Genomic DNA, 24884 nt, shown 5'->3' on the forward strand with positions numbered 1-24884 from the left:
GGTCAGCGATTGAGTTCAGAAACCTGGAAAATTCAGCAGTGTAGGCTTTGGGCATGACCCGTCCAGCCTTGGGGCTCTTTCTTTCTCTGAATTTCCTTCCATGGCATCCTCCTCATCCCAGGGGCCCCTGTTCCCATATGGCTGTTGGCAACTTCACAGGTTCCTCTGCCTCCCCTCCCGGGCCCTGGTGTGGCTGGGGCAGCTAGTAGCTGTGCAGACCCCACAGCCAGTAGATCATTGGTGCCAACGCCTTGGGCCTGGTTTACTTGAGTCAAGGACGGCAGTACATGGCTGAGCCCACCCCGAATGCCTGGATCGGAAGGCCTTGGGTTGCAGAGGGGTGGGGGTTGGATATTGAAGGACAACCTGCAAAGCAGAAGGGGAAATGGCTGTGCTGATGGGCAGCTAGAGGAGTCTGTGCAGAGCCTGGGACCCAGTGCAGACACAGAGCTGACATGGGCAATGCAGTGACACGGCCACCGTGGAAGTGGGCAAAGTTACAGGCTTCAGACCGATATGGAGGGGCTGGTCTAAAACGATCCTCATTTTCCTTTAATCCTAACAATTGCTGGCTTACAGGGTGGGGGAGTGAGATCTGTGGTGGCCGCGAGGAGAGACAGGGATTTTAATTAAACCCCTCTTTCTGGGAGAGGGGAGTAGCCGTTTCTGTAGGGCGGTGAGCATCGTCATCTCAGGCAGCTCAGGCTGCTGTAACGAAACACCATTGACTGAGCGGCTTATGAACAACAGGAATTTGTTTCTCACAGTTCTAGCGGCTGGAAGGCAGGATCAGGGTGCCGCACGGGTGAATTCTGGTGTGGGCTCTTTCCTGGTTGGCACACACCTTCTCTCTGGCCCTGACACAATGGGAGGGTGAGGGATTTGCTGGGCCCCTTTCTGAGGCACAAATCCCATTCAAGGGTCGTCTCCAGCCTCGGGAACTCATTACCTCCCAAAGACCACCTGACAGCATCACATTGAGGCTGAGGATTTCAACCTGTGTTTTGAGGGGCAGGCAGGCAGTTTGTAACCGTCACCCTCTTTGTGTATTTCTGACTCAACATTGAGTCTGCCTTTGGCTCTCCAGTGGACAGAGCCTGTGTGGACACTGAGCAAGGTCAGAGCTGCAAGCATGTGCACATCGGGGGCAAGGGAGCTGCCAGGGGTGTGAGAACGGGGTTTCAGCATCAATCGGAGCTGCTTTCCTGGCAAATGTACTCATAAGCTATCCTGGCAACATTTGCTTTTCACGAAGAGTCGATGAGGCAGTGGGGGCAGCAGGCGGTGTTGCCAGAAGCTTGGAACTGATGAGCAGCAGAGAAGGGGCAGAGGCCACGACCTTGGGGTAGTCAGCAGTGCCAGGTGTCTGCCCTCCAGGCCTCACGTCTGTGACTGTGTAGAGACCGAGCCGACCGGGGCTTGCCGGCCAGTGTGGCTCTCATGCAGGTGATTATCGCGTTGTGCTTTCTATGTAATGTTCCCTCAACCCCATGCCCACCCCACCAATTTCTGTGCCTAGCAGAAATGATGCTGCGTTTCCTTGATGAAGCCTTGAGTTTCCTGTGGAGATGTAGGAATAGCATGATTTGGCTCACGTCAAAATACTTTGCAGTGAAGCTGCACGGAAGAGGATTCTAGGCTTCCATTTGACGTTTTCAACAATGCCTGAGTGTTACAGGACCGTCTTGCTTGTTAATAAAGCACCAGATGAAAAAGGCTACTGGTTAATAAAGGAGACTTTTTACATTAGCACAGAGAGGGTGGCTTGAGATAAATTCAGCGTAACGTAGGTGTGTTTGTAAGCCATCAAAAGGACCATCTCTCTGCTGGCGACACATGTTTTCCGGTATTGGTTTTGTTCTGTAAAAGGATGACTGGCATTCGGCAGAGTCATTCCAGAATTCACCTGGAAGGCGTCCACATGGTGCCTTGTTTTCTCCTGACATTCTGGGCACCACGAGGGATTATTCCTGTCTTCAGCACTAGCAGGAGACTTTTCCTGAACACCTGCTCCTCTTTGGCGTTGTGGGTGTGAAGGGGCCAGAGTGACCCTGTCTTCATGGAGTTTTCAGACACCATGGGGATAGTGTGGCTCGAGTGTCGGGCTCGGGTGGGAGGGAGACTTTCCCCAGAAAACAGCTGCCATTTCCAGGACGGCCCTCGACCCCTCCTCCCTCTGTTCCTCTGCGTCATGTCTGAATTAAGGCTGTTCTATCGTAGCGGGGGTGTCATGTTAACTGGAAGTGTGCTTTTTTACTGAGCAGTAAGTAAATTAATGGTACATTTGCCAAGGACAGCGAGGTTTGATTTGATGAATCCAGTGGGGGAAAGGAGAAGGGGCTTGGCTGTGTGGGGATGTGTGTGATGGGAGCAGAATGGAGTGGCCATGCAGGCTGTTGGGATGGAGGGGCCACGCTCGCATTTCCATGGATCCGTCGCTGTTTGTGCCACTAGACCTGGACCTCTGTCTCTACTTCTAACACCCGTATAGTGAGGAAGCCCTGATGGGCCTGAGTTGTGGCCATCGCTGGGAAATGCCCCGGACGCCTCTCCTGGCTGGTGACGGCCCCGGGCCTGGACACTGGGTTCGTCCTGAGCTCTGCGAGGGACTTGGGCTCCACGTGCAGCAGACATCTGTGCATCCCTTTGGATGTGAGATGTTGGCGCTCGGCTTGGAGGCCAGCACAATCTGGGTGTGGTCAGGATCCAGTTCATCCTTTGGAGAGAGAGAGCAGCTGCCCGGGGACCCCTCTGAGGTACATAGACATGCAGTGCCCTCACAGGATGCCCGGTCCCCCGAGAACTTCCCGCCATTCCCCTGGACCCTCAGGTATGGGAGTCAAGTGTGGTGTGTGTGTCACAGGCGGGGGTACTGAGGACACCACGTGCCTGCTCGTGCGAAGACCTGAAGTGCTGCGTGAGCTCGTTCCCAAGGGGCCGTTGGCATCTGGGGGCCTGTGGGTGTCTTTCCACTGGCAGGAAATAATGGGTGGCCCATGTTACCTTTTGTGTCTTTTTTTTTTTTTTTTCTTTGCCGAAAAGCCCTAATGCCAACGTCGCTGTCCTGCTATTGGAACCGCCCACCTCAGGCTCAATGGCCCTCCTGTTTCTGGGCTGCTGCAGTGTTGTGTTGGGGTAACTGTATTAACTTCGTTTGAATTTTCTTCCTGTTCTTTTGGAATAAGTGTTGATAGTTTGTGCTGCTTGTTCACCCCAGAGGCGAGGATGTCCTTTAGGCCTGGAGGAGCACAGCCCCTGCAGGGAGGTGCCGGGCCTCTACCTCTCATGTCATCAGCAGCCCTCTCCACACGTCTCCTCTTCGCTCCTCGTGCCCACGGCTGGGGTCACGGGCCGCTCGCTCTGCTGTTTGAGATCCTCGGAAAACGTGTTTGCCCTGAAGGGAGATTGGGGGTGTGTGGCTGATTTTAAATAGGAGGAAATGATTGTAACAGAATGAGCAATGCCTAGCACTTAGTCTCAGGCTTGAGAAATTGTGTTTTAGAAGCAAGGTATCCCCAACTCCGGTTTCCTTCAAATTAAATCTTTTAAAGAGTCCACAAATATAAATAGTTAAAGCCTAAAACTATGCAACAGAGGGCCTAGAGCCCAAGCCACTGCCACCTCTGACTCCAAGACACCTCAAAAACTTGGCCCTCCTCCTCAGAGAACCCCCCTTCTGCTCCTCCTTCCACACTGCTCCCTCCACAGTGCTCCCTCCACACTCCTCCCTCCACACTCCTCCCTCCACACTCCTCCCTCCACACTCCTCTTCCGCCCCCTCCCCTTCTTCCTTCCCCTTCCCTTCTTCCTTCCTTCCTCTCCCCTTCTTCCTTCCTTCCTCTCCCCTTCTTCCTTCCTTCCTCTCCCCTTCTTCCTTCCTTCCTCCCTTTCCTCCTCCCTCCTCTTCCTCCTCTTCCCCCTCTTCCTCCTCTTCCTCCTCTTCCTCCTCTTCCCCCTCTTCCCCCTCTTCCCCCTCTTCCCCCTCCTCCCCCTCCCTGTCCTTGGGCAACCTCCATGGAACTCTGGTTCAAAGTCACTGGTCTGTGGGGCCGCCCATTTGATAGACGAGCACGCTGGGGACCAGACACAAGTGACTGACTCAGACCAGCTCGCATGTCGTCTCCTGCCTCCCGTAACACCGGGTTGTCCCTAATGGAAGAGAGTCAATGATGCTGCTTCACTGATCTCCAGGGAAAACAGGTTGATAACAGGTTATAAACATGGGAATGTTTTGGAAAAAGCGTCGTCCACGTGTCAGCTCCATCTCTCCTGCCCGGAAGATGTAGGGGAAACCTGCCTTCAGCCCACCCTCATCCCATAACAGGACAGAGGACAAAGGGGCAGAGACCCAGGTCCTGTCAGTGCCCTCAGGAAACCCCCCATTTCCTCCTCATGGTGGACGTGGAAACCATCCCACTGGACTAGATTTTCCCGGGAAGCCCCTTCACCCCGACAGCAAGGAATCTGGTTTGAGCACACACCATTCTCGGTGCCATGACTTTTTCTGCTGCTGAACCCTGCATACGTGGCCCATTGATCTTGCTAGTCCAGTGTTACTGGGTCCTGGGAGTTTCTGTGGGCTGATGGCAGGTGTTTACCATTGTGTTCAGAGGGGAGAACAGAACTTTATTTGTCGAAATCAGATGATAACCATCGCCATGTGATTCCTTGGGTTGGTTTGGGTGGGGGGTGCTCAATGCTTTTCCTGAGGGCTAAGTTCTAGTTTGAGACCGTCTCTCTTTGTCGCCCAAGCTGGAGTGCAGTGGTGCGATCTTGGCTCACTGCAACCTCCGCCTCCTGGCTTCAAGCAGTTCTCCCTGCCTCAGCCTCCCAAGTAGCTGGGATTATAGGTGTGTGCCACCACGCTTGGCTAATTACAAAAATATTTAATATAGGCTGGGTTTTGCCATATTGGTCAGGCTGGTCTCGAACTCCTTGCCTCAAATGATCGGCCCACCTTGCCCTCCTAAAATACTGGGATTACAGGCTTGAGCCACTGTGCCCGGCCTGATCCTGACATCTTTTAAAGCTGCCTTCATGTACCAAAAGCCAGTCTATGTTTGAAAATCAGTCTTGAAGAGCCTAGGAGGAGAGGGATAAGCTTCAGCTAGGTGAATAACTATGCATATGTTAAAAATATGGGCCAAAATCTACCCCAAATGTTAACTCTTCTGCTTTGCGTATTATATCCATTTATAGTTATTTCAGCACTAAGATTTTTAAAGACTCTTTTGATAATTATGGAGAAATTACTATTAAAACTCAGCTGCATTTGTAACACTTCAAAGAACTAATTGGATGACATCATTTTTCCCAGAGGCATTTTGGATTGTTACATAATTAATGTTTATCTCTTTGCCAGAAATCTTTTTTTTTTCTTTTCCAGAACAGATACCTGAAAAGAAACTTTCCTTTGCATTAAGTGTTATTTCACTGTGTGACAATCAATTTTTGAACGTGAGAACAAGATCATCATGTATTTTTGGGATAATTCTTGCTTAATAGTGATAATGCTAAGTGTTAAAATTATGCAACAATTTGTTTCTTTGAAAATTACTATTTGCCTGCTCACCAGGTGGGAGCTGATGAGAACGTGGATGTAAAAATTAAATTGTATTTAGCTTGTATAAAAGAAGTTTAAAAAAAAAAAGCTCTTTTTTTTTGTTTTGTGCTACTACTGAAGTTGCTTCGTTGTGGAAATGAGGTTATTGCAGGCACCTAGAATTTTATCTCCTTCACTTGTACTATGGGAAGAAATTCTCCAACAAGCACAAGAATCTGACTTTCTGATATTGAGACTCCTAGGTATCAGCCCCGTGGAAGGGTTGGTGATTACGTGAGTGTTGGCGTTGATGTGGGCACCCTCCAAGCCGGACGCAGGGAGCAGGGAAGGGTAGAACAGGCCCCTCAGGAGCCATGAGAAAATCAAGTGTTGGCAGCAGTGGTGAGGGTTGATGTCAGGGGCCAGGAGGAGGTGGTGAAGGGAGCATGTGCCTCAAGGCAGCCCTGGAACCCGCGGTCCCTGCAGTGAGGTCTGATCTGCAGGGGACGTGGACGGCCACGTGGCGAGGCCCACAGACAGCCTGGACTTGGCTGCCTCAGAACTCTGGTGGACGTTGCAAACGGCCCCACAGGGTTGCAGTGCACATTCCTCGGACAGAGAGAAGACGCTTGTAACTGTTTTCGGCATGAAGCCAGAGCCCTGTGAACAGTGGCCACTGCTGTCGTGACTGAGTGCCGTGCAACTGGAGGCATTTGCTCTGCTCAGTTCACTTAATTGGGCCAGGAATGGGGTGGCCCTGCCTTCAACAAGCTTGACGCATTGAACGAGGACTCAGTCAGTAAAGTACTCTGTAAATATGCTCTGCTGGCTAGAGTGAGCAAAGCCCAGGGAGAGAGTGGTTCCTCAGTATTAGACAGGTGTTTGTGGTGGGGCCAGCTGTGTGGCTGCCAGAGCGAATGTGACCAGGAAGCCTCTGTCCCCCCGGAGGTGGCCAGCGTAACTGTTACATGTGCCATAGGTAGAAAGTGGGCACTGCTGGGAAACTTGCTCATGTTGCTGTTTTCTGATTGGAAATTCAAGGTTTCTGAGCATCCTACATCGAATTTGTACATTGCTGAGACTGTACACCTTTCAACATTTGTTTTTTCCTGCTTTTCGGATCCATACAACCTGGCATTTGGCCGTGGCTTCCAGGACAGGCTGGATGCAGAGTGAAGTCCTCCTCACTGTCAATCTTTGCAGATGTCTTTCTTGAGAGTCTCAATTAGGTTTTTACTTAACTAGACTTTTAAAATTGCCATGCACATAACTCTACCAGTTACAATCGTGAGCTAACATGGGTTTTTGGTTTTACTTTGATGAATGTTTAACATTTGCATGCTGGATGTGGGGGTGGAGGTCATTTATCTGCTTTTCATTTCCTTCTTGGTTATACTTAGTGACTTTCAGGTACGGTGTGGAAAGCCTGGCACAGGGTGAATTGCAGGCTGCAGTGTGGCACGGTGGACGAGAGGCGCGGGCTGCAGTGTGCACAGTGGATGAGAGTGAAGCTATTTCCATCCTCGAGGGAAACACACAGGAAACAATTTAAAAAACTGATCATCTAGCTTGAATGAGGTCCAACAAATTCAGTTTGCAAAGTTTAACTTCCAAGTTAACTTAGTAACTTTTCCCCCAAGTCATTAATTTAGTAGCTTATGTTTATTGCCTAAAGCAAGTGATAAATTCTAAAATGAATGACTAAACATGTAATAATTTAGGCATACAGCACCTGAAGGGAAAACTGCCAGTATGCTAAAATATTGGATACAGATGCTCAAAAAATATAGTGTAGCATTCTTACAATGCATGTGCTTTTAGCATGTAACTTGGTGAGTAGTTTTGAGCTATATTTGTAGGAATGTGTATCTTGAATACTTTAGGACACCACTGGAGATGTGTGCTTGAGAGGTATAAATACTGGATGTTCTTCTCCCTTCCCTTAAATGAAAAACATTAGCTCCCTTCCTTTTTATTTTTATTTTTTGAAGTGGACTCTCGCTCTAGTTGCCCAGGCTGGAGTGCAGTGATGCAATCTCGGCCCACTGCAACTTCCGCCTCCGGGGTTGAAGTGATTCTCCTGCCTCAGCCTCCCCAGTAGTTGGGATTACAGGTACCCACCACCATGCCCCACTAATTTTTGTATTTTTATTAGAGATGGGGTTTTGCCATAGTGTCCAGGCTGGTCTCAAACTCCTGACCTCAGGTGATCTGCCCACCACGACCTCCCAAATTGCTGGGATTACAGGTGTGAGCCACTGTGCCTGGCCATCTCCCTTCTATAATGATTTATACAGTTGTTTTTGCTTTTTGTTTTTTTGAGACGGTGTCTCACTCTGTCGCCCAAGCTGGAGTGCAGTGATGCAAATCTTGGCTGACTGCATCCTTCACCTCCTGGGCTCAGGTGATCCTCCCACTTCAGCTTCCTGAGTAGCTGTGACTGGACACACGTCACCACGCCCAGCTTTATTATTATTATTATTATTAGTAGTAGTAGTAGTAGTAGTAGTAGTATTTTTAGTAGACACAGGGTTTTGCCATATTTTCCAGGCTGGTCTCGAGCTCCTGGGCTCAAGCAATCTCCTGGCCTCAACCTCCGAAACTGCTGGGATTACAGGCGTGAGCACCACATTTGGCCCATTTTTTTTTTCTTCCAGGATTAGGAGTCGACTTTCAGAAAATCCTTCAACCTTGCAAGCTTAATTTTCCATAAAAATATTCCTCTAGGATAAAAACAAGACACAAAGAAGTACGTGTGGACTGCAGTTAAAAATTTTCAACACAACTTAGCTTAGGAAAGTTGACATTTACAAAGAGCAGGAGGCCCGTTCAGTGCCTTCTAGGCACTGGGAATGGCGGTCTGTGGGCGACCCTAACATGTGCGGCGTCCTGAGACGTGATCGTGGTGTTCACGCTTTTACCGAGGGCTTCCCGGGAGTACCAGAGGCTGTTCTTCTGCAGTCGGCCAGCCAGGCAGCAGCTGCTGGAGAAGGAACAAATAGCAAAAGACAGATGTACACGGTGTTATTGTGGCAGAGAGGTTAAAACCAGGGTCACTTTGTTCTTGCAGTTTTAAAAAACGAATAATGAAGTCCTTAAATATGTTTAGGATTTCAAAGTAGTTGTGGGTGTGTCTGTGTCTCTAGCTCCCGTTCGGGTGCTTCCTGCGAAGAGAGCTCAGAGAAGCCACCTTTCCTTGATGAGGTGACAGTGTCTGGAGAGGTGTGAACCCCGTGGTGGGGGGAAGACTGACCTGGGGTGAGGCTGGGTCAGTGTGGGGATCCAACCCCACTCCACATTCCTGTAGGGAATCCACAGTTCTAAGTCTTTATGATAGGGGTAAAAATAACCTGGAAGAGGTGTTATTTTTTAAGAAGTAAGTGCCATGCTCTTTTTTCCTCATACTTTTCCGTGTTTAAGCAGCATTGAAGGATAAGGCACTAGTAGCATGTTGTTTTGGAAACAATGTTGTTGGTTATTTTACATTGAATATGGTACTAAGGTTGCCTGGTAACAGAAGTTTTCCTTAAACAACATAGAACTCTGTTGAATCTGTTGCCCCATTGGCTGAGCCGTCTGAAATCAGTGCAGTGGCAGCTGAAGAGGCCTCTTCCCCTTGGAGGAAACCGCTGGATTGGCAGGAGGCACGGCTCTTGATTTGAGGGAGTGGGGCGGGGTTGCAGGGACCCCACGTGGCCCCTGCAGCTCTGTCCTGCCCCCTGCTGGTTGGCCAAGCAGCCTCGTGACAGTGTGCTCAATTGTGAATGTTCACTGGGGCAGGCCGAGGCTTTTGTTCCAGAAACACTGACTTCAGAAACGGCCGGCTGTGTGTGTTGAGCATGGCAAGAAAGACTTACGTGTGTCTTAAACCTCTTGAACAAAGCAAGTTGATGTTTCAAATGCATCTCAAAGGCTAATGACTTTGCTATGGTCAATATTCAGGAGAAAAGAGGGTTTGATGAAACAGAAAGACAGGAGTGGCAAGTGACGTGCTTGTGCCCCCTATGACTAAGCGATGTCCTGGCCGTTCCACACCACGGCCTCTGAGCAGCCAGCCTGCAGATACTGGGTCAATTTAGATATCCCTGATCTCGGCAGAGGTTTGATCAGGTAGCCCAAGAGCAGATAAACACAAACGCTGACTGGAAACCCTGGCACACGGGGACACTGGAAACAGCAAGCTGCTATTAACGTCATAGTAAGAGACAGTCGCCTGCTCTCTTAGGGGTGTCAGTTTCTTTTGCTTCTAGACGTTCATCTGCGTTACAATACAGTTTTGCTCCGTTTATCCCCATTACTCCACTGTCTTCGCCGTTAAAGTCTCAGCCAGCACTTAGCTCTGACACTGCAGGAGTTTCACTGTGCGGCTGACCAGGCCTACCTGGCTTGGCTGTAAAGCAGGTGAGATTTTCCGGAAGGCAGTGACGAGAACCCGAGGCAGGAAAGAGCATTGCTGGTCTACATACGGCAGTGCACCTGCAGCAGAGCATGTACGTGCACATTCAGGCTAAACAGGTGTAGGAGAGAAGAAAACCACCTATGATTAGTCACTTAAAATGCCACACACCCAACCTTTGAGATCCTAGCACATAGAGTAGTAGTGGTCTTGGAGATGGCAGGTGTGCTGAAGTCTGATTTTCTCACTTAGCTTTTCCAGCAGCGTTTTCCTCATCTCTAAGCTGGGGCTAACAACTGCCACGCATAGATTTGTGCATGGAACCGTGCGTGTAAAGTGAGGTAGCCCCCAGGACCTAGGAAGGACTCGTGGTCAGTGTCGGTGGTCATGCGTGCTGTACGGGTCCCCCAGGAGGACCATTGCTACAGATAACTCCCTCCGTTCAATGTCACTGAATGTAAAAGGTGGGACATTGGCTTCTGATGTGTCTGGTTTGCTGCAGGCCACGCTGCACCCCGTGGTTCCTGAGCCCTGAGCTGAAGTACATCCTGCTGCATCGCCTGTGTCGCTTTTGCTGTGTCACTTAGAGCTCCTGTCCTGGGAAACTTCCTCGCGCCTGACGAGCACCACAGTTTGCAGCAAGACCTGTCCAAAGCGTGGACTGCGAGAGCCCCGCTGTGGTCCTGTCCTCTCCATGTTGGGAGCGACTCTGTGGGGTTTGTCAGCCCTTCTCTCAGGTGTCCTGTGTCTCATGGATCAGCCGACGAGCCCCGTCTGGAGGAGCACTCTGCAAAACGCTGCCGGCCACCCAGATCTCCTAGCGCAGAGTGAGGCCACATCTGCAGACTTGACCGCACAGAGTCCCGAGGCATTCGGCAAGAAGGGGAGTGGGATGTGTGTGAGATCCCACTGCGGAAGCCGGCTCTGCTCCGTACTCTGCGTGCGGGGTGCCTGATGTTCAGACCTGCTGTGTCTATCGGGGGCCATGGCGGGGTGGTGGGAGTGGGGGCAGGGAGCAGCGCGGATGGATCCAGGAAAGGACTTAGTTGAATCCCAGCTGCCCACATACCTGTTGCTGGTCTTGGACAAGGTCCCTAGTTTCTCTGGGCTTTCGGTTTGATTGTAAGACTAGGACGCAGCCCTAGTCTGAAGATGTCGGTGTGTGCGGGAATGCCTGGCGCAGTCACCATGGGTTTTCCTTCAGCCTCCTCCGTTCCCCTCCCTGGGTCAATCAGTATCCATGCGTGCCACAAGTAAATTACAGTCCCTCCGAAAAACCAGTTGACCCGAGTTTTATGGTCGAGCATGGTGAGTGTCCTTGCCAGGAAATGCCACTAGATGTCTTGGGCCTGCTCCTCTACCTCCACAGCAATCCCCGCAACAGGCTGGTTCAGGACGTGGGAGGTGGGAGTCTGTGTTGTACCTAGGACAGGCTGAAGTCAAAGGCTCATTTGCTCTGTGAGGGGTGATCAGGATGACACATCAAGTGGAGCCCCATGGCTGACCCTGGAGGTGGACGGTCGGGTCGGATTGGCCGCCCTCCAGCACGTGTTTCGAGTGATGCCTTCCCTGGGTTACGCAGCCCTGATCTGTAGCGCACAACTTCCCAGCTCCAGCCAGTCTGGTCTTGCCGTCTCCTTCCAAGAAGGTAGGTGCGGCGCAGTTGCCTTTAAGCGGCTCCTTCTGGACACCGCAGGGCAGCAGCAAGCAAGCATGGGCGACTTTTTTCTTACGTTGACCACAATACACAGGGCCAGCTTTGCACGATCCCATTCAGCATCACACGTGTGCATCGGCCACTCACCTGTCCATCTGCCACAGACAGGCTTGGACAGGACCATTGAGTGGCCTTTACGGCAAAGAGCCTAAAGGGCTCACAGGAAACCTGGACCCAGCGCAATGGTAACAGCGCAGCAATACCTGTCATTGATCAAGGGGTATTCTGGGCCCAACATGGTGTTAAGTGATCCAGTTCGGTTAGCACTCTTAGAATTAACCCCCTTTTGCCTATCAGGAAATCGAAGACGGAGGGCATTAACGCCAGGGAGCAGGGAGTAAGGGGACACACAGAGGGGCTGAGGGGCTGGGCACTCTAAGCCCACGGATCTGCCCACAGGCCCCGGCTGCACGGGCACCAGGGCTGCTGCTCTGGAGGGGATGAGGAGCTCTGGGGAAAAGATGGAGCCTGACGTGGGTAAGATTTGGATATTTTCAGAAGAGATTTTCAGCCTGGAATGAGGGTGTAAGTGACTGAATCGGAGTGATGAGCCAGATAGCCCGGCTGCGGGAGCTCCCCTGTGGGGTGAGGGAGGAAGGCCTTGGGGGCGTGTGGCTGAGCAGAGGCGCTGGGTCGCCAGGAGCCGCCGCGGGTTTGGAAAGGGGGAGAAACGCAGCGCCCTGCACTGCAAGGGCACCGAGACGTGGTTGTGGTTCTTCCTGACCGTGACAGGCACAAATGGTGCTGATGGTGGAATGCACGGAGTTTGCCTTCAGAGAACTCCTGCTGTCTTTTAAAACCTGGGCCTCTCATTTAAACTTGGTGGCCTCAGGTGAATGGTCAGAAACAGTTTCTGATGAGGTTGCAGAGACTGTGCATGGCCTCTGATTGTGCACATCCTGTGATTGTGTATAGTCTCTGATTGTGGCCTCTGGCCTCTTTGTGGCCTCTGATTGTGTGGGTCTCTGTGTGTGGTCTCTGATTGTGTGTGGTCTCTGTGCAGCCTCTGATTGTGTGTGGTCTCTGATTGTGCTCAGTCTCGGATTGTGCGCAGCCTCTGATTGTGCTCAGTCTCGGATTGTGCGCGGCCTCTGATTGTGTGCGGCCTCTGATTGTGGGTTGTGTGAGTTTCCCGGGATTGAGTAGATGAGCCTCGTGCTGGAGCAGGTGTGCCTTGTGTTGGGCATGTGGATAAAGAAGTTTAACCCATCCCCTCTTTGAGAATGGCAGGGCAGTAACAAAGGCGGTTGATTTATACATGGCCATCCTCGTGAGGTGAGGACCTGAAAGGTTTACTGCTTTCCCGGAAAGCTGCTCTGGGCGTCACCATCACTGATCATGGACAGCAGCTCAGAAGCCCCCTTAAGGTGCAGGGAGGGACCGGCGCTGGTCCTGTCTGTGCCCAGGCTGCTGGTCACCCTGACGGCCAGGCGATGGCTGCCTGTGCACGAAGCTCGGGTCAGAGTGAATTTGGGCAGTGTCGGCTTTGATTTACGTCAAGACTGATCAGTCTTCCTAAAATACTAGCCATGAAAGCTTTCATAGATTGTAGTTCTTTGGGAGATTTATATGTGGTTTTTAAAGCACAGGGCCCATGGCCAGTGTTGAATTACATTTTGTTCAGTGTAACTGACAGGACACTGGACCTGAGTCTCAGGCCTGCCACAGGGTTCAGGGAGCTTCAGAGAGGGAGATGTTTGTGCTCAAGTTTTCGCAGATGGGATGGGACATGGGCATGGGGCTGGAATGCTCTAAACTTCAATCTTCAGTCATCGGTATCACCTGTGCACACGCATATCGTTTTCAAAGATGGACAAGCTTTTGGGAAATATCTGAAGACTTTTCCAGTTTTGAAAGAAGCTGGGGTGACACTGGAAACGTCAGGTGTCTTGGCTGCTGATCAGGTCCATCACCACGCGCATGGTCCCTAACCTGGCCCACCTCTGATCATGCACAGCAGGTGACGAGGTCCATAACCTCACACTTCTGTGCACAGCAGGTGACCAGGTCCCTAACCTCAAAAGCTTCTGATTGGGTGCAGCTGGTGACCAGGTCTGTAACTTTGCATGGCTCTGGTTGTGCAGAGCTGGTGACCAGGTCACTAACCACCCACACCTCTATTCATACCCAGCGGGTGACCGGGTCCATCACCTCACACCTCTGATTGTGCATAGCGGGTGACCAGGTCTGGAACCTTGCACACCTCTGATCGTGCACAACGGGCGACTAATTCCATGACCTCGCGCCTCTCTGCACAGTTGGCGACCAGGTCCATAGCCTCACACCTCTGATCGTGCACAGCTGGTGGGCGCAGGACCCACTTCAGTGAGGGGCTGACTTCCCAGGTGTGAAGGGGGAATGCTGTGTGGCTCGCTAAGCCCCTCCATGCTTTGGGGGCTCCAGGCTGTGGCCGGCAAGTAGGAGGTTGTCCCAGGAGGCTGCTGTGTGTTGGGGATGGGAGGCAGCTGCAGGGTGGAAGTACGATGTTGTCGTAGGGGGCCACTGTGGGGGGGTGGGACGGGAGGCAACTGCAAGTTGGAAGTAGGATGTTGTCCCAGGAGGCTGCTGTGTGTGGGGGAGGGAGGAGGCAACTGCAGGGTGGTGTGGTGGTCCCCGTGCCACTGATTTCAGGTTAAAATAGAATGTGGACCTCTTTTTACCATAGTTTTTAATTACTCCGCTAGTTTGTGTTGCTGTCTCTTGCTATGAAGTCCACAGTCTGATGTCTCTGTGGTCCCCATGTTTCCCTTCTGCTTGTGTTACCCGATCCTGTGGGTCAGCTGTGAGGAAACCACTCTCCACTCCTCATCTGGAGTGGCCTCGAGCTGGGTGTGCTGGTCTCCTTGTGGGCTAAAGTGTTCTTCTGTTACTGTTTTCTCTGTTTCTTGACCAAATTTAGCAGACTTGTGTATGATGCAAACACTTTAAAAAATGTCTTTTGCCTTTATAAAGAAAACACCTGCATTGCTTTAAAAGGAACCTTTCCTGTGTCTCCATCCTTCCTCACAGATTGCTCTGTGTTAGAAACTCGGTGGTGTGTGTGCTTCATGGCCTCATTCCATCAAGCACTGTAACCTCTGATTGCAAAAGTGACTACACTCGAGGCAAAAAACTTTGCAAATGTTGAAAATAATGAACAAAAACAATATATTGTTCTCTTGTCACCCTGAAATGGCTACTCTTAATATTTTGATGTAGTTCTTTCAATTCTTTTTAAGTAAAGTTGCTTCTAACACAAGCACTTTGATTATATTCATCAAATTATATTCAGGAAATAAGGAGAAAGTAAAAAGAATATCCAGTTTGGGGCAAAAAGGAAGACGACATAGAAAGAGGCTGTAAAACTCCCTGCAACTTGAAAAGCTGGGTTGTGGTGGCTGTGGTTTTGTTTTTACTCTGAGAGACCACAGGATTCTTCTTGGCACTGAAGGGCGGGCAATAAGATAATACCCTGTGTGTGTGCTGGTGGCTGTATAAACCGAGCCGCATGTCCTCTTTCGAAGCAGAGAAAGCATGAGGTTTGAGGTAGTGGTTTGGTAACTTTTGGAAAGTCTGTTTGTAGGACTGCACTGCAGAGATTAAGTCAGTCTGAATTAGATTCGAATGATCTGTTCAGGCCTTGGGAGCTTTCTACACCGGGTGTACGCCTGTTCTGGATGTGGTGTAGAAGGAACAGGATTGGGAGGGTTTCTTGCTTCCCAGTCATAGAAATGCCTGCAATTATCACTGTTTCTTGTCTCTCGGGAAGCTATTTCAGGAAGGAAGTGTACGTTCCAAGGCTGCTGGTTGGCCTGTCGTCACCCTGGGGGTCTTGGTGTGGGTCACGGGAGCTGTGACTGCTCACGCATGGAGCTCTGTCTGTCTCGCTGCCGTGCCGGTAGACAGCTGGTCACCAACAAAGTGTGTGTCCCAGTGGCCTTTGAGAAGAATTCTCTGCATCATTTTTATACAAGGTCCTTTTTCCTTTCAATGTCAACCTCGTGTCTTCTAGCCAAGCGATATGTTCTTGCAGAAACAGGAAGTGTGGCCCAAGTGAGAAATGAGGGAATTGATCTATAACTGCTATCAGTTTTTATACAGTTGAGCCATTGTAATTTATACATAAACATGTTAAATCTATGGAAGTGAGTCATGGTGCCAGACCCTCACAAATGCCGAATGTCCACCTGGGACCTCTCTTCTGTCGTGTCCACATCACAAGAAGAAAAGTCGCTCAAATGCAGCACGGAGTGGACGTGAATCTCCGAAAACTCCATGAATCAGAGCGACTGCTTTCCCAATTGCCGGTCTCCCCATTTGAGGTTGTGAGATTCCCGTTCTGAAGCTCCTTCAATTTCCCAGCACCCATTTCACTCCTTCGTGGAGATAACAGACTCACACTGTTAAACCTTGTTCTCAGATTTTCTAATTAGAAAAAGCACATATTTCACAAGAATTGTCCGGCTAACTCACTCCTTAGCCTGGGTAACCCACATACCACTTTTCTCTTTAAAATACTCGCCTTTCAGAACTCTTGGTAAATTATTTAAGAATAGGAAGGTACCATGACTTTGGCCACAAGCAGTATTATGTATAATGTGCAAGTGAGTGCCTTGAGAGCCATGGTTGCTAAAGACAAATTTTCTCAGGGGAGAAAAACGTAAGCGGTTCTTTACATGATCATTAATTTTGTTTTGCCTAAATAACATCTTGTCTTTGTACAGGGATACAGGACGTTGCTGAGTATTGACGGGGGCGAGTGGGTCCCGCTGCCCCACAGTGTGATCCTGAATATCGACAGGGGTGAGTGGGTCCTGCTGCCCCACTGTGTGTGACAAGCCCTTTGTTTCTGGCCCGGAAGTGTCCCGGCTCCGTCAGTGCATTGGGCTGGTGCTGGCTCCCTTTGTTAGTTTGCATGCGAGGCAAAATCTCACGTCTTTCACTCTTGTTGACATACAGATGCCAAAGCTTTGAACAAATTCTTACTAAATCAAACCCAGAAATATGTAAAAGGGATATAAGAATACCATGAACACTTAGAGTTTGTTCTCATGATCTGTAGTTTTGCATTGTACATTTTGGCTTATCATTCAAAAATCAATGTAATTCACCACATTAACAAAAAATAAAGCAGAAAACCCATTTATTTTACCCTCTCGGTAGACACTGAAAAACGTCTGTTGAAATTTAATAGTCCTTATACGAATTTCCTACCACATCAGGAACAGAAGGGAACTTTCTCCATTTGATAAAGGCCACTCCTGAAAAACCAGAGCTGACCCCCCTCCTCGGTGGTGGCAGCCGGGGGAGCTCTGCCCATAGTCAGGGGTGTCGGGAGCATGGCCATTCTCAGTGGTTCAGGTTCGCATGGTGCGCACTGGGGCCCTCGTCCGTGAAGTGAGTCAGGAGAACTAAAAGGCATAAAGACTTGGAAGCAGGGAGATGCTCGATGTACAGAAGACATAGGGCCTTATTTAGAATATTTTAGGAAATGTACAAACAACCAGAAATGGTGTGAATTTTGCAAGCATGCAAGATGGACACTTCGCAACAGATGTATACAGATGCCCAGTGGCCCGTGAAAGGTGCTCACCAGGGAGTCGTTGGGTAAGTACAACTTAAACCCACAAGGTTCCCCTTCACAAGACTGGAGAAGGGAGGACAGTAGCAGGTGCTGGTGAAGATAAGACAGACTGGATCTCAGACTGATGGAGACTTAAAATGGCACAGCCACTTCAGCAAACTGTGGCAGTTTCTTTAAAATATGTACACTTACCATATGGCCCAGCAGGTACGCTGTAGACGTTCACCAAGGAGAGCTGAAAATGTGTGTCCTTGTAAGAGAATGCACATTATCTCCAGAGTAAATTGTCAGAGCCAAGAACTGGAAACAACATAAATCTCTCTCATCTGGAGAAACATGAGCAAATTCTGATATATTCATACATTGTCCTAGTTCCCATCAGGAAAAACGTACAAAATACTGAAACCAAAACAGACAACGGGAATGAGTTCCAGGAGCCTTGAATTGAGCAGAGAGTGAACACCACGCCGTGGAGTCCATGTGACGATGGAGAATCTATGCGAGTCTCGGGCGACGGAAGAGCACCAAGAACACTCCTCGAGAATGAACAGTGGCTGTCTCTTGAGGGCTGGGAGGGGACTTGTGGGAACTTTGACGCAAAAGATTTGATTCGGGTAATAAATTTCCATTTATCGTAATGCGCCAAGTGTACTCAAGATCTGAACATTTCACTGTGTATACTTTGTACTCTCTCCCTTCCAAAAAAACAATGAAAAAATAATTACAAATGAGCACTGAACTCGATAGATTTTTCACAGTGGTATTAGATAGCAATTCTGAAAGCATTTCTGTATCTCCAGGCTTAAGCAAATAAGTTTAATAAATCAGTGAATATATTGAGTGTTACAGGACCCAGGTTTCTTTCTTGGTAAGAGGTAGAAATAAGAAAAGGCCAAAGCCTGGAATGGATCACGTGGGATTCGGTTGCAGCAGGAGGTACCAGTATAAGCTGGTGGCTCCCGACAGATGTAGACAGGGATAGAAGTGCCTGTGGACGGGTGTGGGTGCATATGCGTGTTGTGTGTTCTACTTGCTGGCAATGCCCAGCAGCACCCGGTGCCCACTCTTAGCTTCCAAACACGGTTCTTCACTAGAAGGAGCCCTGGTCTAAGGGCTGGGGAATCCGGTGTCAAATCTGGGACCAGTTGAGCAACAGAACAAACCATTGTAACTATGAATCATCACCCACCAAGCCAGACTCCATGAGTACATATGGACATAGGTAAATGAATGCTGAAAGATAGAATAATTATTTTTCAGTGAATATGGAAGATCTAATGATTTAGAAGGAATGACAGGAAATCAGTGGATGCTAAAACTAGTAGTGAAGAATTGATGGAAAACAGAATATGCACATAGTGTCAGGGTGTCTCCTCCCAAATCTTAATTTCAACGCGAGAAGTAGCATCTTTGCTTTGGAGGCACGTAAGCACCACCTTCACTGAGTTGCCGATGTTAACATTGCCACACAGGACAGACGTCTGCGGTGTCCCTGCTATAAAATGCATACTCTTGAGTCTAGTCCGGAAGTTACCAAAATAAAGGACAAGCTGTAAAATAACTGACCTGTATCCTTTAACATTTCCAATTTCAAGAAACACAAAAGCTGAGAAACTTGGATTCTGGACGGGTAAAAATCACATGACAAATCAATTCATGATCCTGGATTGGATCTTCAAATAGGAGGACAAAGTAAAAAAATTATGGAGACAGTTGACACCATTTGAAAGTGAACTTTGTATATGACAGTTAAATTTCCCGATCTTGAGGAAAATGAATGTGAGAGCATATCCTTGTGTTGAGGAAATACGTTGAAACATTTAGGTATGGAAGGACATAGTATCTGAAATTTATTTTCATTTGACTTAGAAAATTCATGGGGGAGGGGGGAAAGCAGTGATGTAAGATAGGAGCATTTGGGCCTAAGTTGAGCCTGGTAAGTTATGTGGGAATTCGCTACGCTGGTCTTGCAGATTTTCTGTGTTTGAAATTACATCCAAAAAGTTTAAAAGGGAGAATATGCAAAACAAAAAGCGATTTGTGGAAGTGAGTGGACTGTCACTTCATTGATCCCTTCAGTTTTTGGCCATGAGCCAAGTCAGTCACATAGTGGTTTTTGACCTGGGAATTAGAAATAGTGGCCAGATGACCAGGCTCTTTAGTTAGGGAGAGAAGTGTGCACAAAGGCTGACCAAGACCAAGCAGTGTGATGAGCTGCTTGTGGGCGTGATGCTGAGGGTCTGGGTCCTGTCTCAGGTGGCAGCTTGGGGGGTTTAAGCCAGAAAGCCACGTCCGATTCCCTTTCATGGGATTATTCTCGCAGCTTCAGAGAAAACTGCCCCAACCCGTCTTCACTCACGCTGGCCATTTTTGGTGGTGTTTTTATTCTGCTAACACCGTTCTCACTGACAATTTAGGGCCTTTGAGCGGGTTTTTGCCTGTGTCTCAAAGATTCTCATCTTGACAGCCGGTATGTTTCATTCCCGTTGTTCTGATTCTGTGTTAAGAGGGTTCTTCCCTGGCTTCACAGTTTGGAGTTGCCGCTGCATCTGTCTCTGCTTTAATTCTCTAGCCCATGTATCACTTGTCTCGTCCCTTAAGAAGTGGCCTGCGTGAGATGCCATGAGACTGTCTGCCTTATCACCACTGCGTCCCCAGCCCGTAGGGACTTACAGAGAAGGCATTCAGTGAATGTGTGGAATTAATGTAATGGGTTAATAGCCACAAAATGTGTTAATGGTTGTTTTAGTCTCTTTTCACGCTGCTGATAAAGACATGCCCGGGACTGGGAAGAAAAAGATTTAGTTGGCCTTGCAGTTCCGCATAGTGGGGAGGCCTCAGAATCATGGTGGGAAGCGAAAGGCACTTCTTACATGTCAGCAGCAAGAGAAAACGAGGTAGAAGCAAAAGCGGAAACCCCTGATAAACCATGAGATCTCATGAGACTTATTCACTATCACAAGAATAGCACAGGAAAGATGGGCCCCAGTGATTCAATTACCTCTCCCTAGGTCGCTCCCACAACACATGGGAATTCTGGGAGGTACAATTCAAGTTGAAATTTGGGTGGGGACACAGCCATACCTTATCCATAGCCAACACAGTCCTGGCCCATGGCTGGTATTGAGCTGAGCTGCGACTGTGGCTGTGTGAGTTGGGGTGCGAGGCGTGTGCACGCCTCTCAGTGGTACAGTGAAAGGATTTGGAGGCTCACACGTGTGACCTACAAAGAATCTCCAAAGATCAAGGTCCATTCACCCTAAAAAAAATCTCAGCGCAGTTTACAGCCAGTGTTTGCTTGTGGACATGGATTCTGCAGTAATAAAATGAATAATTAAAAGTCTGAATAAATTTTAATGTCTTTACTGGAATTGTAAACACTGATTTTCTTTCCTCACCTACCCATCTGTTGGTGAGTTTGAGAAGGTGGATGAACCGTGCTGCGGGGACAGAGAGGAGGGTACAGCTTGGCCACTGGGACCTCAGCTGAGCCCTGAGTGATTGAGCTCTCTCCGTTTCAGACGTCCACACGGAAGCTGTCCAGGCAGCTCTGGCCAAACACAAAGAGTGGAAGATGGCGGTGCCTATGCCTTCCAAACGCAGGTCCCTGGTCGTGCAGACCTCCATGGATGCCTACACCCCTCCAGGTAAGGGACACGCTCCTTGACACTGCCTCCTGAACATGCTGGGCGCCTCAGAATTGACCACTGGCTCAGCATTCGGGTTTTTGCCTTCAAAATCATGGTGCAGAAATGCAGATTTTGTGAACCAGAATTCCAAAAACAGTGTATGAGTTAAACGTGGAAGGAAAAGTAACATTATGTATCTGTATAAATACACGTTTTTAACTTTTCATCAAGACTCGTGCATATGATACATACCAGTAAAATCTCACACAGTTTTATTCATTTAATTCCTTGTATGGAAAAGGGAAGAGTTTGTTGTAGCCCCCTGGGTGGAATTGGACTTTTCTTCTGATTAGGCTGGTGCATGCGTGTTCTCAAATCTTCAGATAAGTGTGCTGTATTGTTGGATTGTTTTAGAACAAGCGAATTGGACAGTTTAAGCAGCTACCCGAATCAGGTCATAAACTTTGCCTGCAAGGTGCCAGCTGGTATTTTAGTTCCTGCAGGCCATAAGGTCTCTTAAAACCACTTAACTCTGCCCTCAGCCATGGGTGATAGCAAGTGCCTATGGCTGAGTACCAATAAAACTATATTTACAAGCACAGTGAACCAGATTTGATGCACAGACCTGCCAACCCCTGATCTAAATTACTAAAGGTAATAGCCAATTTATATTTCTGCTATATAATACTGCTTTTCTTTAATCTTGAATTTTACATAACTACCCAAATTCTCTATTTTCTCTACCCAAATAATTATAAACTACATTTCATGATCTTCACACCCAAGGAAAGCAGAAAGTTTAGTTATCCGGATACTTGTTAAAGACACAGATTGAACCTACGTTATTTGATGTTTAGTTTCTGTGATTTTTTATTCCAACATTATTCATGTCATTGTTACAAGCTTGTCTTCTCAAAGGACTCGAATCACCTTACATCCCACTTTGAAGCTACATATCACTTTAAATGACACCGTGTTTTTCCTCCAATACAAGAGAAACTTAAGGTACAATATGAATAGTTGAAAATGTACAACATTTTGGGGAGTATTTTTACTTTTGAAGTTTAGCTTAGACTTGGGAAGCAGTGAGACAGAAGGATGTGCTTCAGATCAGAGCTGAGATCAAGCATATGTCCACATTACAGCAAGCAGCTCCTGAGTTTCACCTTTATGTACCTTTACAAATGAAGGTAGTGGAATTTATAGGACAGAACTTACAGTACATCATTTTGGGTTTTCGTTGCTTTTTGTTTTGAGACAATGTCTTGCTCTCTCACCAAGGTTGGAATTCAGCATCATGATGGCAGCTCTTGGCTCAATGCAGCTGTGACCACCTGGGCTCAAGCGGTCCTCCCACTTCAGCCTCAAGCAGCTGGGACCACAGGTGCTCACCACCACACCCAGCTAAGTTTTAAGTTTTTGTAGAGACAGGGTGTTCCTACGTTGTTCTTGTTTTTCATTTACACATAAAGTGTTCTTCATCTAAAGAGCGCAATGCCAGCAGGCAAGGGAGTGAATGCCGTGCTAGCAAGGTTGTTGGCAAAGGAGCCCTTTCTGCCTACGTGCTCCCTTGGACTCCTCCCTTTCTTTATTTTAATATTAAGTCACAGCACATGATTAAGGGCTGGGCACAGTAGCTCATGCCTATAACTCCAGCACTTTGGGAGTCCAGTGCAGGTGTATGGCTTGAGCCCAAGGGTTCAAGGCCAGCCTGGAAAACATGGCAAAATGTACAGAAATGCCTTTTGTACATCTTGTCTGCACCAAAAGTACAAAAAATTAGCTGAGCCTGGTGGTGTACACCTGTAGTCCCAGCTACTTGGGAGGCTGAGGTGGGAGAATCACTTGAGCCCGGGAGGCAGAGGTTGCTGTCAGCTGAGATGCCACCACTGCACTCCAGCCGGGGCAACAGAGCAAGACTCCCATCTCAATTAGAAAAATATAACAATAAGGCCGGGCGCGGTGGCTCAAGCCTGTAATCCTAGCACTTTGGGAGGCCGAGACGGGTGGATCACGAGGTCAGGAGATCGAGACCATCCTGGCTAACACGGTAAAACCCCGTCTCTACTAAAAAATACAAAAAACTAGCTGGACAAGGTGGCGGGCGCCTGTAGTTTTAGCTACACAGGAGGCTGAGGCAGGAGAATGGCGTAAACCCGGGAGGCGGAGCTTGCAGTGAGCTGAGATCCGGCCACTGCACTCCAACCCGAGCAACAGAGAGAGACTCCGTCTCAAAAAAAGAAAAGAAAAGAAAAATAAAGAGAGACTCTTTAGAAAGGATTAGGCCAGGCGTGGTGGCTCATGCCTGTAACCTCAGCACTTTGGGAAGCCAAGGCAGGCAGATTGCTTGAGTCCTGGCGTTTGAGACTAGCCTGGGCAACATTCCAAAGCTCATCCCTACAAAAAATACAGAAATCAGCCGGGCATGGTGGTATGTGCCTGTGGTCCCAGCTGCTCAGGAGGCTGGGGTGGGAGAATCACCTGGGCCGGGGGAGGTTGAGGCTGCGGTGAGCCATGATCATGCCACTGCACTCCAGCCTGGGCAACAGAGCTAGACCCTATCTCAAAAAATAATATGCTTAATCCTGTTTCTTTAGTTTATGGTTATAATTTGCAAAAACTTATGGTAAAAAAATTGCATTTGTGTGTGTTCTTTGTGTAACTAACAACATGGACGTAAAAGGATAACCCACTTGAAATATTTTAAACCAAATTTTTGGCACTAACCAGTATGTAAGGCAACGGGCATTTTTCTTCACCACTTTTTATAAGAGAAATGACTTTGAAATGGAAGAAGCAGTGCGGTTATTTGCTTATTTCTCGTATTGAATCCAACCGCTAAGAAATGTTACTGGGTCATGCGTGATGAATAACCTCACTGTACAGATGTCTACAAAATATAAAAGAATATTATTTGAAATGTTATTTTTGTGAAATATTTGGATTTGACTAACATTTTTATATAAACCATAAAGCATCCTTTGTAAATTTCCATCAGGAGTCCTCTTGATATCACATGGGGCAGTTTTGTAAAATCATAAATGTCAATATAAAAATTTTTTACTCCCTCCTTATTTTGTGCTTAGCGATAGTTTGCATGTTTATTACCGTACTTACTCGATCAAAATCTTAGCTGCATTTCCTACCTACTTTTCTTAGTTGTTGGTAACAGTGGTAAGATCTTACTGAGTTTCATTGCCCTTCAGAGAATGTTCTTGAAGTTTATCTTCTATGAAATGACGGACTGCTGACCTGGATTATAGTTTCTGGAGAAACACTCATTAGGATTGTTGCAACACTAATATTCTTTGGGTGAAACTTGCCTTTAGTTTTCAAATGTAAAGATATAAGAATCATTTGCCAAAATTTCTAGCCATGATCAGAGAACAGGGACCCAAATCACACATCTGCCGTAAACAACTGTAAAACTGCACAAACCGAATGAGGTGGCTGTTTTTAGTCTGTGACAAGAGCTGTGCCAGCCAGAACCTGAGGGCGAGGGCAGGAGAATGAATGAGACGCACCCACAGTACACTTGCCCTCTGGAGAACACCTGCAGACTGTGGCGCCGAGAGCTCAGGTGTGGGTGGAGCAGGGCCATCCTATCAAGTCCAGAATGCAGAGCTCGGAAGGAGCTCAGGTGTGAGCGGAGCATGGCCACCCTACCACATCCAGGAGGGGGAGATCGGAGTGGGTGCAGGATTGGAGCTCTCCACAGATCCACACCAGCAGCGAATCAATCCAAGCCTGCCCATGTCACAATGACCCAGCAGTGCCTGTGCTACCTACTAAAACAAGAGCTGGAAAGCTTCAGAGGAAGGTTAGGGATCCTGAGTGTGCTCAACATGTTACCTACAATGTGTAATACTCAGCAAATAATCACTGCATACACAGAGAAACAGGAGGTAGAATCGTGGTCAAGAAAAAGGCAGTAAAAAGTGCACACACATGCAGGATGGTCTCTGTCACTCACCAAATGCGGCGGCTGAGCACATGAAGTGCGCCCGGTCTGAAGTGGATTTGCTGCGTGAAAGACA

The 24884-nt window shown here is 48.4% G+C and overlaps 1 protein-coding gene across 1 annotated transcript in view; it reads left to right on the forward strand.

Moving 5' to 3' along the window:
• Positions 1–24884, forward strand: part of LOC144329712 (uncharacterized) — a 195707-nt gene that overhangs the window by 143484 nt on the left and 27339 nt on the right. Inside the window, exon 3 of the mRNA XM_077938672.1 lies at positions 20740–20865. Within this exon, the coding sequence (XP_077794798.1) occupies positions 20740–20865 (126 nt within the window). The remainder of the gene's footprint in view (positions 1–20739; positions 20866–24884) is intronic.

Source organism: Macaca mulatta, chromosome 7, assembly GCF_049350105.2.
Source record: "Macaca mulatta isolate MMU2019108-1 chromosome 7, T2T-MMU8v2.0, whole genome shotgun sequence".
Lineage (NCBI taxonomy): Eukaryota > Metazoa > Chordata > Mammalia > Primates > Cercopithecidae > Macaca > Macaca mulatta.